Source organism: Numida meleagris, unplaced genomic scaffold (genome assembly GCF_002078875.1).
Source record: "Numida meleagris isolate 19003 breed g44 Domestic line unplaced genomic scaffold, NumMel1.0 unplaced_Scaffold202, whole genome shotgun sequence".
Taxonomy (NCBI): Eukaryota; Metazoa; Chordata; class Aves; order Galliformes; family Numididae; genus Numida; species Numida meleagris.
In genome coordinates this window covers 816,881-831,016 of record NW_018363819.1, presented here as the reverse complement: position 1 = coordinate 831,016, position 14,136 = coordinate 816,881, and the positions used below count along the sequence as shown (strand labels likewise).

The 14,136-nt window shown below is 37.3% G+C and overlaps 1 protein-coding gene across 2 annotated transcripts in view; it reads right to left on the bottom strand.

Moving 5' to 3' along the window:
* Positions 1-673: 673 nt before the first annotated feature.
* RAMP3 (receptor activity modifying protein 3) overlaps positions 674-14,136 on the bottom strand; it is a 70,812-nt gene continuing 57,349 nt past the window's right edge. The window contains exon 4 of one of the 2 annotated variants that reach the window (XM_021382277.1): positions 674-2,207. In XM_021382277.1, the coding sequence (XP_021237952.1) occupies positions 1,952-2,207 (256 nt within the window). In that variant the 3' untranslated portion in view covers positions 674-1,951. The remainder of the gene's footprint in view (positions 2,208-14,136) is intronic. The other variant, XR_002433852.1, reaches the window with a different exon arrangement.

Sequence of the window (14,136 nt, the reverse complement as noted above, 5' to 3'; positions counted from 1 at the left end):
GATGAACTTAGTTTCAAACGAGCGTCAAGAACTTGCAGACAATACTGCAATAGCAGTTAAAAGAATATGTTTTTGAAAAAGCAGAAATTTTTGCATTGTGGTTTCCAAACAAATGTGTTAAATGTAAAATTTAAAGTAAAACAAGAAAAAAACTTCATGCAAAATATCAACAATTGAAAAATTATTTGGTTCTGGCCACACAAAATGGGTTGATGAATCTGATGAATCTTTTGGATCAAATGAATGCTCTTTTATTTTTGATTTTTTTCATTTATCACAGATTTTTGAGGACCAAAACATTTTAATATAGAAAACAATAGTTAAGTTGACAAGTAAAACAAAATCCTTAGAACATATTTCACCCTTCTTTTATAAAGAGTTGTTTTCCGTTAGCATCCAGAGAATGAAAGAATATCTTTGGAAAAACACATAGGAACTTAGAAAATGAATCATTATACCATATAAGGTAATAAAAAAACAAGCCAATGTTTTTACCTGGTATGAAAGGATGTGTTCACAAAACAGTGTTATCTACACTTGTTATTTATGTATCTACACATAAACATTTTTTAAAAAGAGAGTGCTTCTAGTTTGATTCAGGCCTGGTCATTAAACAGCAGACCAGAATCCTAAAAGAGAAAATGTAACTAGAATAGATACAGAAAAACATTCCTTTGCCATTCAAGCTATATTTTATTTGTCTGCATACTGTATAGTAAAATGAACAGTTATTTGTAACAGACTTTATTTACATATAATGCAAGGGCTTTTGACTGGAAGGCATTTAGTGAAATGTAAGAAAATAAATATTTATTAACACAAACAAGGAATTTGTTTTATTTTGGGCATATGATGTTTATTTAAATTGTTACATAGGGATAGCTTTATAGAATAAGACTTTTGAGTAGATTTTTCTTCTCTTTCCTCCTATGTCTGTTCCAAGCTATGTTCATACCTCTTTGATATCCATACTTCAATTCCCACACTCTTCACAGGATGAAAAACGAATTATGTACAAAATTACCCTCTAAAAGGTACAACATCACAACTTTATATTTATTTGAAGGATGTCACTTGCACAAATTGAGAGCAGGGAGTATACAGTGAACTCAAGTCATCAAGTATAATAATTATAAAAGAGAAATATAGTCTGGTATATGAAAGTTTCTTTCCTCATGTACTTATAATCAACCATTTTCCTCTCACAGATTTTCTTTAAAGTAAGATCTGTATTCTTTCCAGAGTTTGTCTGTAAGCCACACAATTCCAATTATGCTCAAAGGCATTTCCTAAGCTATTTCATAATGCAGCATGACTTTTTCCTGTGTTGCACTGGACACATTAATCGTTCCTTTTGCCAAGACAATATTTCCAGTTCTTGATAATGATGTTTTTAACTGACTTTCAGAAGAAGTTGCCACTTGGGTACCCATCCATGTTCAGCTCCTTTGCCATTGGTCTCCCATCTGTGTTACAAGGTTCACAGATGAAAAACTCAAGAGTCCTGCACAGAAACTCGGGAGATAACACCTTCCTCACAGTTAATGCTACACTGTGTATATATACACTTACATACAGTTTACCAACCAGCTTTATGTATGTGAAAGTAACTTTACCTTTTTTTGCAGTGAAGGGGCCCACCTGCCTGGGGACTACCTTAATTCTGAGAAATGCCCATGAATTCTATGATTATGAGACCCAGTGACAAAGCTTTGATGTGAAAATGTGAAAAGCTTTGCACCAGCAACCTCAGAAGCACTGAATTCCGGCAGAAGCAAGCAGCTGTTTGTTCACAGAAGCATCATCTCTGTCACAGCATCTCACAGGTTTCATTTCTACAGATCTGAAATTTTTACATCAAGTTTCTTTTTTCATTCTCCTTTCTTAGGTGTTTTTTGTTTTTTGTTTTCTGAAAGAAGGAAATGCTAAAAAGAAAGCCATGGTGAACAACTTACACCAGGATATCACTTCTCTTACTGCACCATACTACAAGCATTATCATGACAGATGTTAACATGACTGGAATAAAGATCAGAGTTATGAGAATTTCATCTGGTGGATCTTCCCAGTGAACGTTGTCCAAAGTACAGTTTGAAAAGAATTGTTTATGAATTCCAGTGATAAAGCTCTCTGCAAGGGGGTTTGGCCAAAAGCAACTTGCACTGTTGGCTTCACGTTCTGTGCACTGGGTAAAGTTATTATAATACCTAGGAGAAGAAAAAAATGAAGTTTCAATTGAACACATATGTATATTTCACACAAAGAAACAAAAAAAGAGTGCTATATGTAGTCTACAAAATTGGATCTACTGTTGAAGAAACTTTAACAGGAGCTGGAGGTATCAAATATAATGACTCAGATGGAGAACTGACTTGAATTCATACAACCAAGATATTTCTTGTGAAATCCTGAGATCCTGGACAGACAGCAGTCAGAACTCTGTCTCTTGAATACTATAACCAGGACCTCTTAACACCATTTAAGTTTTGCAGAGTTAGAACTCCTGCAGTAGAGACATCTAGGGTATCATACAAAGACATGCACACAAATGCATGAACAAGACATTTTGAGCATTATACGGATAAATGATGCCCCATCCACCATTAGACATGAGGTTTTGGCAACAGTGATGATGTAATGCTGGAACTGAGACACAGCATGCATTACTGTGTAAAAATTTCAGTTCTCTTGCACCCCTAGGCAGCAAAAAAATAATGGGAAAATAAACACAAAAAAGTCAGCTTTTGACAGCCTTAATCTTTGGCAACCTTCTCAGTTCCCATAAATGCACAAAATAATAAAAAAAAAAAAGTATTTCCTATTTATGAATGTTCTCAATATTCACTGAAGACTGGGAGCCCCTAATAATGACTAAAACTTCATTTCAACACAGCATGTGCTAGCATTTACTTGTCCAGGGATCAGAAAAGGCAACCACTCAGAAAAAAATAAGAGAGAAAAAAATAAATAATAATACAAATGAACAATAAGCCTGAATGAGTAATCAGGAGTGTTTTGTGGTGTTATCATAAGCCAAAGAAACTCAGGAAGTGAATGAATTACGGAGAAGGAGATCAGAAATTAAGATGACAAAATTTCTGGTCAGTTCATGAATAGGGGAACAAATAGGAAGATTAATTATTGTCTCTTGCATTTTTATACATATCTTTTATTTCTGTGTGACTCAAACTCACTTCAAATGGAAATAAACTTCTTTTAATGACTCCTTCTTTCACTATATACCACAGGGGACAAATGCAGACCCAGTTCTTTGCTATGAAGTAGTAAAGGAGAGATATTCAGAGCCTGGGTGAAGTCTGAAAACTGTCTCCAGCCTGTCTCTCAGAAGAAATGTCTGCCCGTCCATACTACAAGAGAATGGGTTCAGAATACCGGCTACAGAGTAATGTTCTTAGAGCTCTGTTCACAGAAGGAGAAAAGGCTTCAACAGAAAGCTCCTTGTGCAACATCATTACAGTTCTCGTTCTTGGAGAGTTTGAGTTGATACCAGAATGACCTCACAAGTCCACTCTTAGATGTTCTGTCACACAGATGCATACATAAACAATGTATGTATATTTTAAGCAAAGCAATGAGGAAGGAAGCTTTTGTGAGAAGGTCAGCGGCCACAGGCAAAAACAGGAAATAAGCTTAAAATAAAACACAAATACTAGCTGCTTGTTATTTTAATAGTGCCATTCTTCCATACAACCCCATAGCATTCATTCTCTTTTTCCTTGGACTAAATTAGAATCTAAAGCTGTCTAGCTGAGTGTGGGAGAGACAGCCCCAGAGGACCTGAAGAAAAAAATACATCTGAGGGCATGTCTACAAGGATCAACAGACTACAATGCTGAGATGCCAGAGGTAGCATTGAGTTGCCCAGAGAAGTCAGTCTAGCACAGACACTAGACAGGGCTCCAGAGTGAGTCAGGCTCTGCTCCAGCCCTGCTCTGTGCCATGTTCTGGTGAGCAAGCTGTCCCACTAACGTTACTTCAGCTCTTTGCTGCCACCTCAGTTTGCCTATCTGCCTGTGCAGAGTACAAATTATAAGGTCCTACAGAAAGTTCACTACTCCTTCAAGAGTTGTTCATTTTTTTTCATAATGTTAGAAGGTATAACCAAAATATTTCCCATTGATTTTGCATTTCATATCCAAACATAGCCAGAAAAATATGGTTAAATGGTACCAAAAGGTCATATAAAAATAATTAGAGATATGTTGTATTGAAAGACTGAATCAAAATAGAACATAAATGTTATCTTAATAGTTTGAATTCCTCATAACTTTCCCTTTGCACTTTCTATCAAAACAAAGAAGTTAGCTACTTTTCCCATGGAACTGTGAGAACGTAAGTAAGAAAAAACTCACCTATCTTAGAACTACATGTCTGACAGGAAAGCTTAATTCACTCACATATTGAAATCTCACATTTTAACAAAAAAATCCTCCACGTGGAACTGCGTAACAACTGCTTTAGAAGGGAACAACTGAGTTCTAATTACAATGGCATATGTGTTCTGTAGTTGATTGTTTTGCAAAAGGTTTTTTTGTTATTATTTTTTAAGAGGAGGTGGATGTTAATAAATACTTAATGCAAAATCAACTTACCTATGCTTAATTCCATTATGTTTTAAGTAACTCCCTTAATTCAAATTGTAAAGCTAGCTAGAATAAGAACTTGTTTTTATTTTTCAAATTAAAAGCAACTATGACAAAGAAGTCCTGGCCTCTGCCTGTAGGTACTTCAACACAAATGCATACAAATTACAGACTTTGTGAAAGGAAAGTAGATATGTCATTTTCTATTTATTTCCAGAACAAGTAACTGGGGAACAGTACAGTAATATAAGCCCCAGTACTTTACCCCTCAGACTATAAAGAAGTATGGGAAGGTTATTATTCTCTGTGCTGAGCCACATTTTAATTTATTTCAGGCTAGCTACATATTCATAGAATCATAGAATAACCCAAGTTGGAAGGGACCCATAAGGATCATCATGTCAAACATCTAGCTCAACACAGGACCATCCAAAAATCAGACCACATAACTGAGAGCATTGTTCAGACACTTCTTAAACCCTGGCAAGCTCGGTGTCATGACCACTTCCCTGAGGAGGCTGTTCCAGTGCCTGATCACCCCCTCAGTGAAGAACCTTGTCCTGATATGCAACCTGAACTTCCTCTTGTCATAGCTCCATACCATTCCCTTGGTTTCTATCACCGGTCACCAGAGAAAGGAGATCAGTGCCTGCACCTCCACTCCCCCTCATGAGGAGGCTGTAGGCTGCACTGAAGTCTCCCCTCAGTTCCACCCATTTCAGTATTGTCAGCAAATTCAAAACGTCCTACATCCATGTCATTTATGAAAATATTAAAGACCAGTTGGCCCTAAAATAGAGCCCTGGGGAACTCCACTAGTGACTGTCCGTCAGCCTGATGTAATCCCCTCTGGGCCCAGCCCATCACCCAGTTACTCACACATCACATTGTTTTTGTCTAGCTGTATGCTAGACATTTTGTACAGAAGGATACTGTTGAGAAACAGTACCAAAAGCTTTACTGAAATCTAAAAAGATAACATCAACTGGCTTCCCTTGGTCAACTAGGTCATAAAAGAAAATTAAGTTAGTTAAACAGGATCTTCCCCTCATTAACCTGTGTAGACTATGACCAATGACAACATTGTTCTTCAGGCATTTTTCATGAACTTCCAGCATAATTTTCTCCATAATTTTACCAGTCACTGAAGTGAGATTGACAGGCCTGTAATTAACAGGGTCTTATTTCTTGCACTGTCATGAGAATTGGAACGACGTTTGCCAGCTTCCAGTAAACTGGGACCTCTCCAGATTCCCAAGATCATTGAAAAATAATTGAGAGAGGTCTCACAATAACATCAGCTTGCTCTCCAAGTACTCTGCGATGAATTCCAATGGGTCCCATGGACTTATATGCATCCAGGTGAAGCAGCATATCCCACACAAGTTTGGGGTTTTCTGGGAATTGATCATTACCGCAGTCACAGTCTTGCAACTCAGGGCACCTGGGGTGCCAGAGCCCATTTCCAGTGTTGAAGACAGAGGCAAAGAAGGCCTTAAATGTCTCTGCTTTGTCTGTGTCCCTGTTTATAAGATGACCATGCTCACCAACTAACAAACCAATGTTCTCTCTGGTACTCAGAAAAGGTATATTCACTGGAAGCCAGATCACGAGGTTTGTCATCTGTAAGTTCAAAAATTATTGTAGCCTTGAGTCTCTGCTTAGTTTAGTAGGCCAGTATGAAGAACAAAAACTAAGTATAGTCTGAACATCTTAATTCATAAAAAGACATATTTTCCACTGATATGCTCAGGAAAATTACTGTAAGTTTAATTAAGGAACTAACCTAACTACTTGGTCATTTGTTATGTTGTTGAAAATATTCACATTCAAAGATCATTAAAAACACTTAAATGCTCTTTGAACCCATCTCCCATTATAAGCCATAACACAATTGTCTTAAAAATTTATTTTCAATATTCTAGAACAATATTCCAATTTGCAGAGTACAAATACGTTCTCTCTGCTTAAACAGATAGAAAAATGAACCACATGATTTTTATTAAAAACTGCGAACATTTTATTTTGTGAGTTATTTACCTGTGGGAAAACGTATGCATTTAACTATGTATAACCAAGAACATGGGCAATGGATATTTATTATCAGGGATGCTAGTGCATACATACACCTTAACAGAACAGTATTTCATGAATCACATGCTTAAGCTATTTAAATATGCATCTGAATTTACTCAGAGTACACAGTCACCTATCACGCAGGACATTGCACTCAAAGTGGAGCAGTAAATTCTTTCTCCTACTTCCTCAACCTCCCTGCATGGAAAAAAAACTGTAGAGATGACTGGCTTACAAACACACACACAAAAAAGAAAATAGAATTCCTTCCTCCAAATTCTTATTAACAATGAGATCAAGGAACCCAGTACATCATATTATTAACAGCCGCCACAAATAAGCATTTTCCAAAGAAAAACTGTTCTTTCAAGAAAGCCTGAACAGTTCTCAAAATGCTGAGTACAGTATATGAAGTTATTCAAGACAAGGTTTTGAAGACCACTGGCAGCTCCAGTAAGAGAATGTCTCCTATCAGATCTCATGGAGAGACCACTCCTGAGACTTCCTGCACACATGCAGTCAGTGATATTCTGTCATTTCTTAATGAGATGGACCAGGAATTATAAGGAAAACAAACCGCAACAAAGAAAGAAACAAACAGCACAATTGCACAATCCCACTTTACAGAAATCAGCCTCATGATTGGTAATACAATTATGGAAAGTTATTGCTGTCAAACAGCAGAGTACCTACAATATGAGTTAATTTCTGTTATTTTGAGTCCACTGAGTATTCAGAAAATATGGTGAATTTCCCTCCCTTCATAAATGAATCGTGATGTAAATCAGGAAATAAATACTCCAGGGACACTCACTTCAGCTAATTTACAATCCTAATTAAGAATTTAGAAGCAGTGTTCCAGAGTGCTACAAATTACTTAGCATATTTCAGTAAATAACATTTTAAGAGTCTTTTTATTTATTTAAAGTTTCACACAAGAAATTTCCTTAGGCATAGTCACACAATAAATTACAATTCAGACTATATGGGAATCCATATCTGCAGGGGAACTGTTAGGTCATGGCTTGAACTCGGGACTGATTGAGCTCCTGGTGAAGGGGTGTGGCTAGCCTAGGGAGAGCAGGCAAATTGTTTGCACCTGTACTCTCCACGTGACTAGTACAGGTGGACCCAGGGTGGAGCCACCCTTTGCTCATATAAGGGCCAGCCACTAGGCTGCATTCTGTGAGGAAGTGCTTTGTGGGTAGAGTCTTGTTTTCAGTGGAGTGAGTGTGCCAGTTTTTTTGTTTTTATATATATATATATATGGCTATTGGCCTTCCTGTGAATATTTGCCTGGTATTGCCAAAAATCTACCAGAAGAAATTTTGCTTCTTCATAAGCAGAACAGTAGTAATCTCCACTCAGTCTAAAATGAGAAATGCTGAAATAATAATTTTATATTTCATATAATGAGAAGGACTCTACTTACAGCGTTTCCAGCTGAAGTAAAGGCAGAAAGTACCAAATGGCCATTCACACACACAAAAGACGATGCTTGCATGATATCCAGTCAGATTTTTTTAGAATTTAAGAGTGTAAGAGTCTGAATGAACTTCAAATAATAATCTAAACCTTAAGATAATTACCTCCTGATGTTTAACCATCAAATTTAAAAGAAATCTTCAGTTTTATAATCAGCTATGAACCTACAAATATGGTGGAATGCCTCTGAGCCTTTTTCATTCAGCGTCTCTAAGTAGGTTTGTGTCTGTATCTTACTATTCCTTTACTAAAGTACCTTCTGCCAAGATGAGTGTTCTCACAGCCACACTTAAACTTCCTAAGCAATCAGATTTGCTGTTCATTTTCCATATAGAATTCAGCCAAAAGAAAACAATACACCACAAAACATAAGGAAATGAATGTGGGGAAGAAAAAAAAATGATAAATTTGCTTTTTTGATGGTATTGTAACAACATCATAAATTATAGTTTACACTCATACCACTAAATAATGGGCATTCTGATAGATTTACACAGTTGGGTTGAGAATAATAAATATGTTCTAGCATCCTTTGAAATAATTGCAGATCTCCACCCTTGGATTCAAATCAACAGCTGTCCAAAAAATGAAGAACCCCCAAATGCACAACTACAAATTATTGCTTATTTCCTAGAGGTAAAGCAAGAAAATGTAAGAGTAAAGAGTAACTGTAGATTCTAACAGTAGTTTATATACCTAATATCTATCTCCAGTGAGCAATAGAAGCTAATGGATTAAGCAATCATAGAACAGGCAGGGAAATACAGTCCGACACCGTGTACTGTATTATAAAGATAGAAAGGTTACTAGCATTGGAATTTTACCAAGCCAGAAGCTTCTAATAAGCTTTGCCTTCCACCACTCCTAAGCTGTATTTTAATGATTACTTAGTTATTTTTTGGAAATGTCAGTTTAGTGGGAAAGGATTCTCTATGTCATGGCTACAGGAGCCAGTCCTGTAACTGTCATGTATTAGACAAAAAAAAGTAGAGAAAACACTATGTGGATGGAAATAGTAATCCTGCAAAAACTTAATCATATGTATACAACAGCACCATCAGTAAGGATATGCAGAAAAAGATATACCTAATAAAATGAAGAATGAACACTGAGTATCTGATGCTGTCAGCCTCCTCATAATTTCCCTTCTCTGTGGCAGAGAGAATCAGAGACATGAGAAAGGCACTGGGCAGGGCACAGAAAAACACAGGAGGCCAGAGCAGGTGGAATTGGCACTATTGAATCCAAACACTGAAATGCTTTGCAAACATCTGCTTTGCAAATATTCTTTCATGTACTGTATCTTCCAGATAGAGTCCATTCTGCTACTTAGAGGTGACAACAGCATTGCTGTGTCACTCTGCTCTATGCAGTGATCTGTCTCAAGAACTAGAGCATGGGTGTTCAACGTTATGGCTTGCTTGGGCCACATTTAATGAATAGAAAATCTCTTGGGCACAGATACGTCAGTTGCTCCAAAAGTAATGCCTCCTAATATTTCCATGGAAACTACAAAGAGCACAATGAAACAAATTGATAGAGCAAGTTCTCAGCTACAAAACACTGTTTTTCAACGTAGTAAACACCATTAGATACGTACTTTCACCAGCAATGAACAGGAGCCTGCATGCCCCGCTCATAACAACCTGTGCCAGCAAAGGTGACCCTCTGTCTCTACCTCTGAAACATACCACCCACTGCATCACTGGGCTCACATTCAATGTTCAGTTGCCATAAGCATTCAGCGAGTGTCAGAGAATGTCACTGGGTTCAATTTTTTCTGCATGGAGGTATTCAATGACACCTTTGCTTCATATGCACTTTTGTGTCAGACGCCATTTTGTCAGACTACTCCTCTGTTTCTGTCTGTTCCACGGCAACAAAATGTAATGGAATATTAGTGGGAAGGTTCAACCTTCACTGCCATACCACCAATATCCGCCTGTGATGTCAGATTACGGGTCAACAAAATAAAGCAGGAGGCATTACTTTTGGAGAAGCCCTCCTAAAATATACAGTATCACTAATACATAAGTAACAAAACAATTTTAAATATTTTTCTTAAAATACTAAAAAAAAAAAAAAAAAAAAAAAAAGGAGAGAGAGAGGAAAAAAAAAGCATAAAACCAATGGGATATTTGACCTTGTTTTTGTGAAACTAACATACCAGTCTGCTTTGATAGCAGTAGCTGCAATTCTTAGTGAGGTCTCAAGGTGCTAAAATTAGAGAATTTTGATGAAATTTTACTCTTCCCGTACTTTATCCTTGACAATAATGGTGCAAAATATGTGTACTGCAAAAAGTGATGACATGAATAAGGTGTGATTTTGAAGCAAAGGGTATTTTTCTCTGTTAACACGGGGATTATGGAAGTCCGGATTTTAGAGTTGAATATCTGATTGCAACTCTATACATTCAATTTGAAAATTTGCAAGTCATGCATTTATATCAACTGAAAATGACCTTGCAAAACGTGAATTGATGGGTTTTTTTTGGCAGTCTTGAAACCCTAAGCTGTGGAGTGTGGTCGACACGCTCAGTGGATGGGATGCCATCCAGAGAGACCTAGACAGGCTTGAGCAGTGAGCACAGGAGAACCTTGTGGGGTTCAACAAAGCTAAGTGCAAAATCTTGCACCTGGGTTGAGGCAACCCCACTACCAATACAAGCTGGGGGATGAAAGGATTGAGAACAGCTCTGCCAAAAAAGATTTGGGAGTACTGGTGGATGGCAAGCTGGACATGATCCAGCCATAACTTTAATCAGCACTGCACAACACTGCCTTTGTCATGACCTGGTTTCATTTGACATTGTTAAACACTGACAGTTTGGTTCTTGCTGGCACTTGCCCAGGGCCACTCCGTGGGGAAGAGCCACCACCTTTAAATTACAGGGAGAGGATGGACCGTATTACAAGTCACTCTGGGTTGCATGCATCACAGGCAGCAGGTTGAACATGCCTGAACAAGAGCTTCAATATAATTTGTCTGAAACTTTGTTTACTATGCTATTACATGAACAACGAGTTATGGCAGAACACATTACTTAATCATGAACTCTTCAAGGACAAGACCTAAAATGAAGAAGGCTGATCTACTATATAGTTTTCAGAGGGAAAATATACGAAACACAAAGAAATGCATGTCATTTTAGTGCGCGCAATATTTACAGAAGGAACAAAAAATGTATAGTTTTCATGTCCATTACAATAAAATACTGCTGGCTATGAGTTTTTCTGTATGTATACATACATGTATACATATAGCTGACCTTCAGGGATCTTGGAAAGTTAAGCAATATTCTACCACATATTGTAGGAAAAGTACTTCTTGTTTTTTACAAATATTAATGGCAGTGATCACTGTAATGAACATGGACTGAATTAGAATTTGCGAGTTTGAGGAAAATCTCTTTGCAAGTCTGACACAACATATACTAAGCTGCTGAATTAATTAACATGCACTTTGGACACTGCATTTCAGGCTTATGGTTGGGCATTTCTTCACTATAAGGACAAGGTCATTTGTGACTCACTGCTTAGTTTATAAAATAGAATTAAAATTTAAGTGATAGAGCAGCTGACAGAAACCACAGTTACAACCACAGCTCATTTCTGCCTAAGCTCCCAAGACATAGAAAAGTTGCTTAACAAGTTCCTCAGTAAAAAACATCCTCAAATTTGCAGCAGCAACCCTGCTATATCAGTTCAGACTTGATGATCTTGAAGGTCTTTTCCAACCTGAGCAATTCTACGATTTCTATGATCTGCTGTACTTCAGGTTCATTACAGCCTTGTAAAGTACTGTTACTGCAGTCTCCATTTCATATCAACTACAGAAATAATTATGCAACTAGAAATTTGTTCGAAGCCACAAAGGGAAATCAGCATCACACTGAATGCAGTGTGACCCCAACAGCTGTATTGTATGAGGACCTCTAACGTACACCTCCCCCATTCTCTTGGATAATTTGCCAGAGGAAATGAAGTACATGATAACCCCTCTGTGCCTAAAACACAGCTGTGAAATGTGTCTACTGTGTAATTTATTGCAAAAGATACATCAATAAATGAGGCAACATAGTTCAGATCTACTCACCAAAAAAAGCCTTTCAGCTTGCAATTACAGTGGAGAGAACTCTCCCAGTTTACGTGAGAACAGTAACATCTACCAAAAGTAGAAAACAAACCTAGTGGGACATTTGACCTAGGTTTTGTGAAATTAATACATCAAGTGGTTGCAATTCCTAGAGTTCTCAAGGAGTTCATCATAGATTTTTGATGAACTGTTATTCTTACTGTGCTTCATCCTTAACAACAGTTGTTCATAAATGTACATACTGCCAAAAAGTTGTTCATAAATGTACATACTGCCAAAAAGCAATGACACGAATAAGGCATGATTGTGAAATGAGGGATATCTTCCTCTGGTAAGACAGGTCTTATGTAAGTCTAGTAAAGAGACATGATCAATCTTTTCTTTGAGTTGAATGTCTGATTGCAATTCTGTACATTCCACTTAAAAAATTCATAGGTAATGTATTTATGCCAACTGAAAACTGAGTTGGAAACATACCAAAAAAATGATGATTTTTTCAGAAATCTTGAAACCTTCTCAAATCTTCTCAAATTTATCAAAATGGAAAGCAAGGCTGCCTGATTTTCGCTGTTTACAGGACTGTGTTTAGCCAACATATCAAAATACATAAAATTATTTACTATAACGTGAACTTGCCATAATTTAAGTTTCATTTTTAATGCTGTTATTGTTTGAAACATTTGTTTGAAAACAGTTCAGCTGATTTTCACTTTGAAGATAGATGTTTAACTCATTTAAATGAGTAGCCAAATCCAGAAAAAAAATGCTAAACCTGTGAGGCAGTTTTCATCTTCAAGTTCTGCCATGAATTTTTCTTTTGATTCCATAAATGACTTGATTTCATTTCACACATCATAAAATCTTTTCAGCATTTTACCCAGCTTAACCACCTTACTTCAGAAATGTAAATGGTGTCTGTAAGGGATGAGCCCCAAGTGACTGTAAATGTAAGGCACAAGACAATACCCTGAGAGACAATTAAGCAGCAGAGAGGAGCCAGGTGTCCCTACTCTTAATTTACTGTTGTCTCAGCCACTCCTGGAAGAGTCCAGAACAATACCTGAGAAATGGTTAAGTCACCTTTGGGGGCCTGGTGTCACTTCCTTTGATTTGGATGGTGTCTGGTGTCCCAGCCAAGATTTGGCTGGTGTCCGGTGTCTCAACCAATTCTGGAACTGGAGCCAACTACAACTATTAAGAGGGGCTGGTGGGGTGAGGAGAGGAGGCCTTTCCCTTTTGGTCTTCATTCTATCCCATTGAGAAAACCCCCATTGGCAGGCCTGATGTTGTACCCAGGATTGGTGATGTCTCTCTCTCTCTCTCTCTCTCTCTCAAAGCTTTTAAGTAATACAAGGCTTACTTGAATTTCCTATAAAGCCGCACATCCTATGCATATATAATTGTGAGAAGGCTAACACATGTAACATAACTGTTTTATAGAATTCACCTATTAAAATTGATACTTTCTTCTTCTTACATACAGACCTTGAGTGTCATTTCATCTTAATCTAACTGGGAGGATTTGCAAATCTCATCACTCCTCCCTCCCCCTTTGGTTGGGATGTGACAATTGTCCCCCTTATCATAATGGGGACATCCATATTTTTAAGCATCCGTACTTTTAAGAAACTCCTGGAATCAGCAATGAGTCAATGCTTTGGACTTTACGAAAGTCACAATTTTGATGATTTGCAGAACATTATCCATTTTTAAAGCATTCCTCACATAAATTTTCCTAATGTACTGATACAGGCTAGTTTATCAATAGGGATCAATACATCTTAGTATAAGGACTATGCCTGAGATCTCATGGAACGACAGAGCGGAGAGACATCCAGTGCACATCAAGTGATTCTTGGGAGGCTCCCCCAAG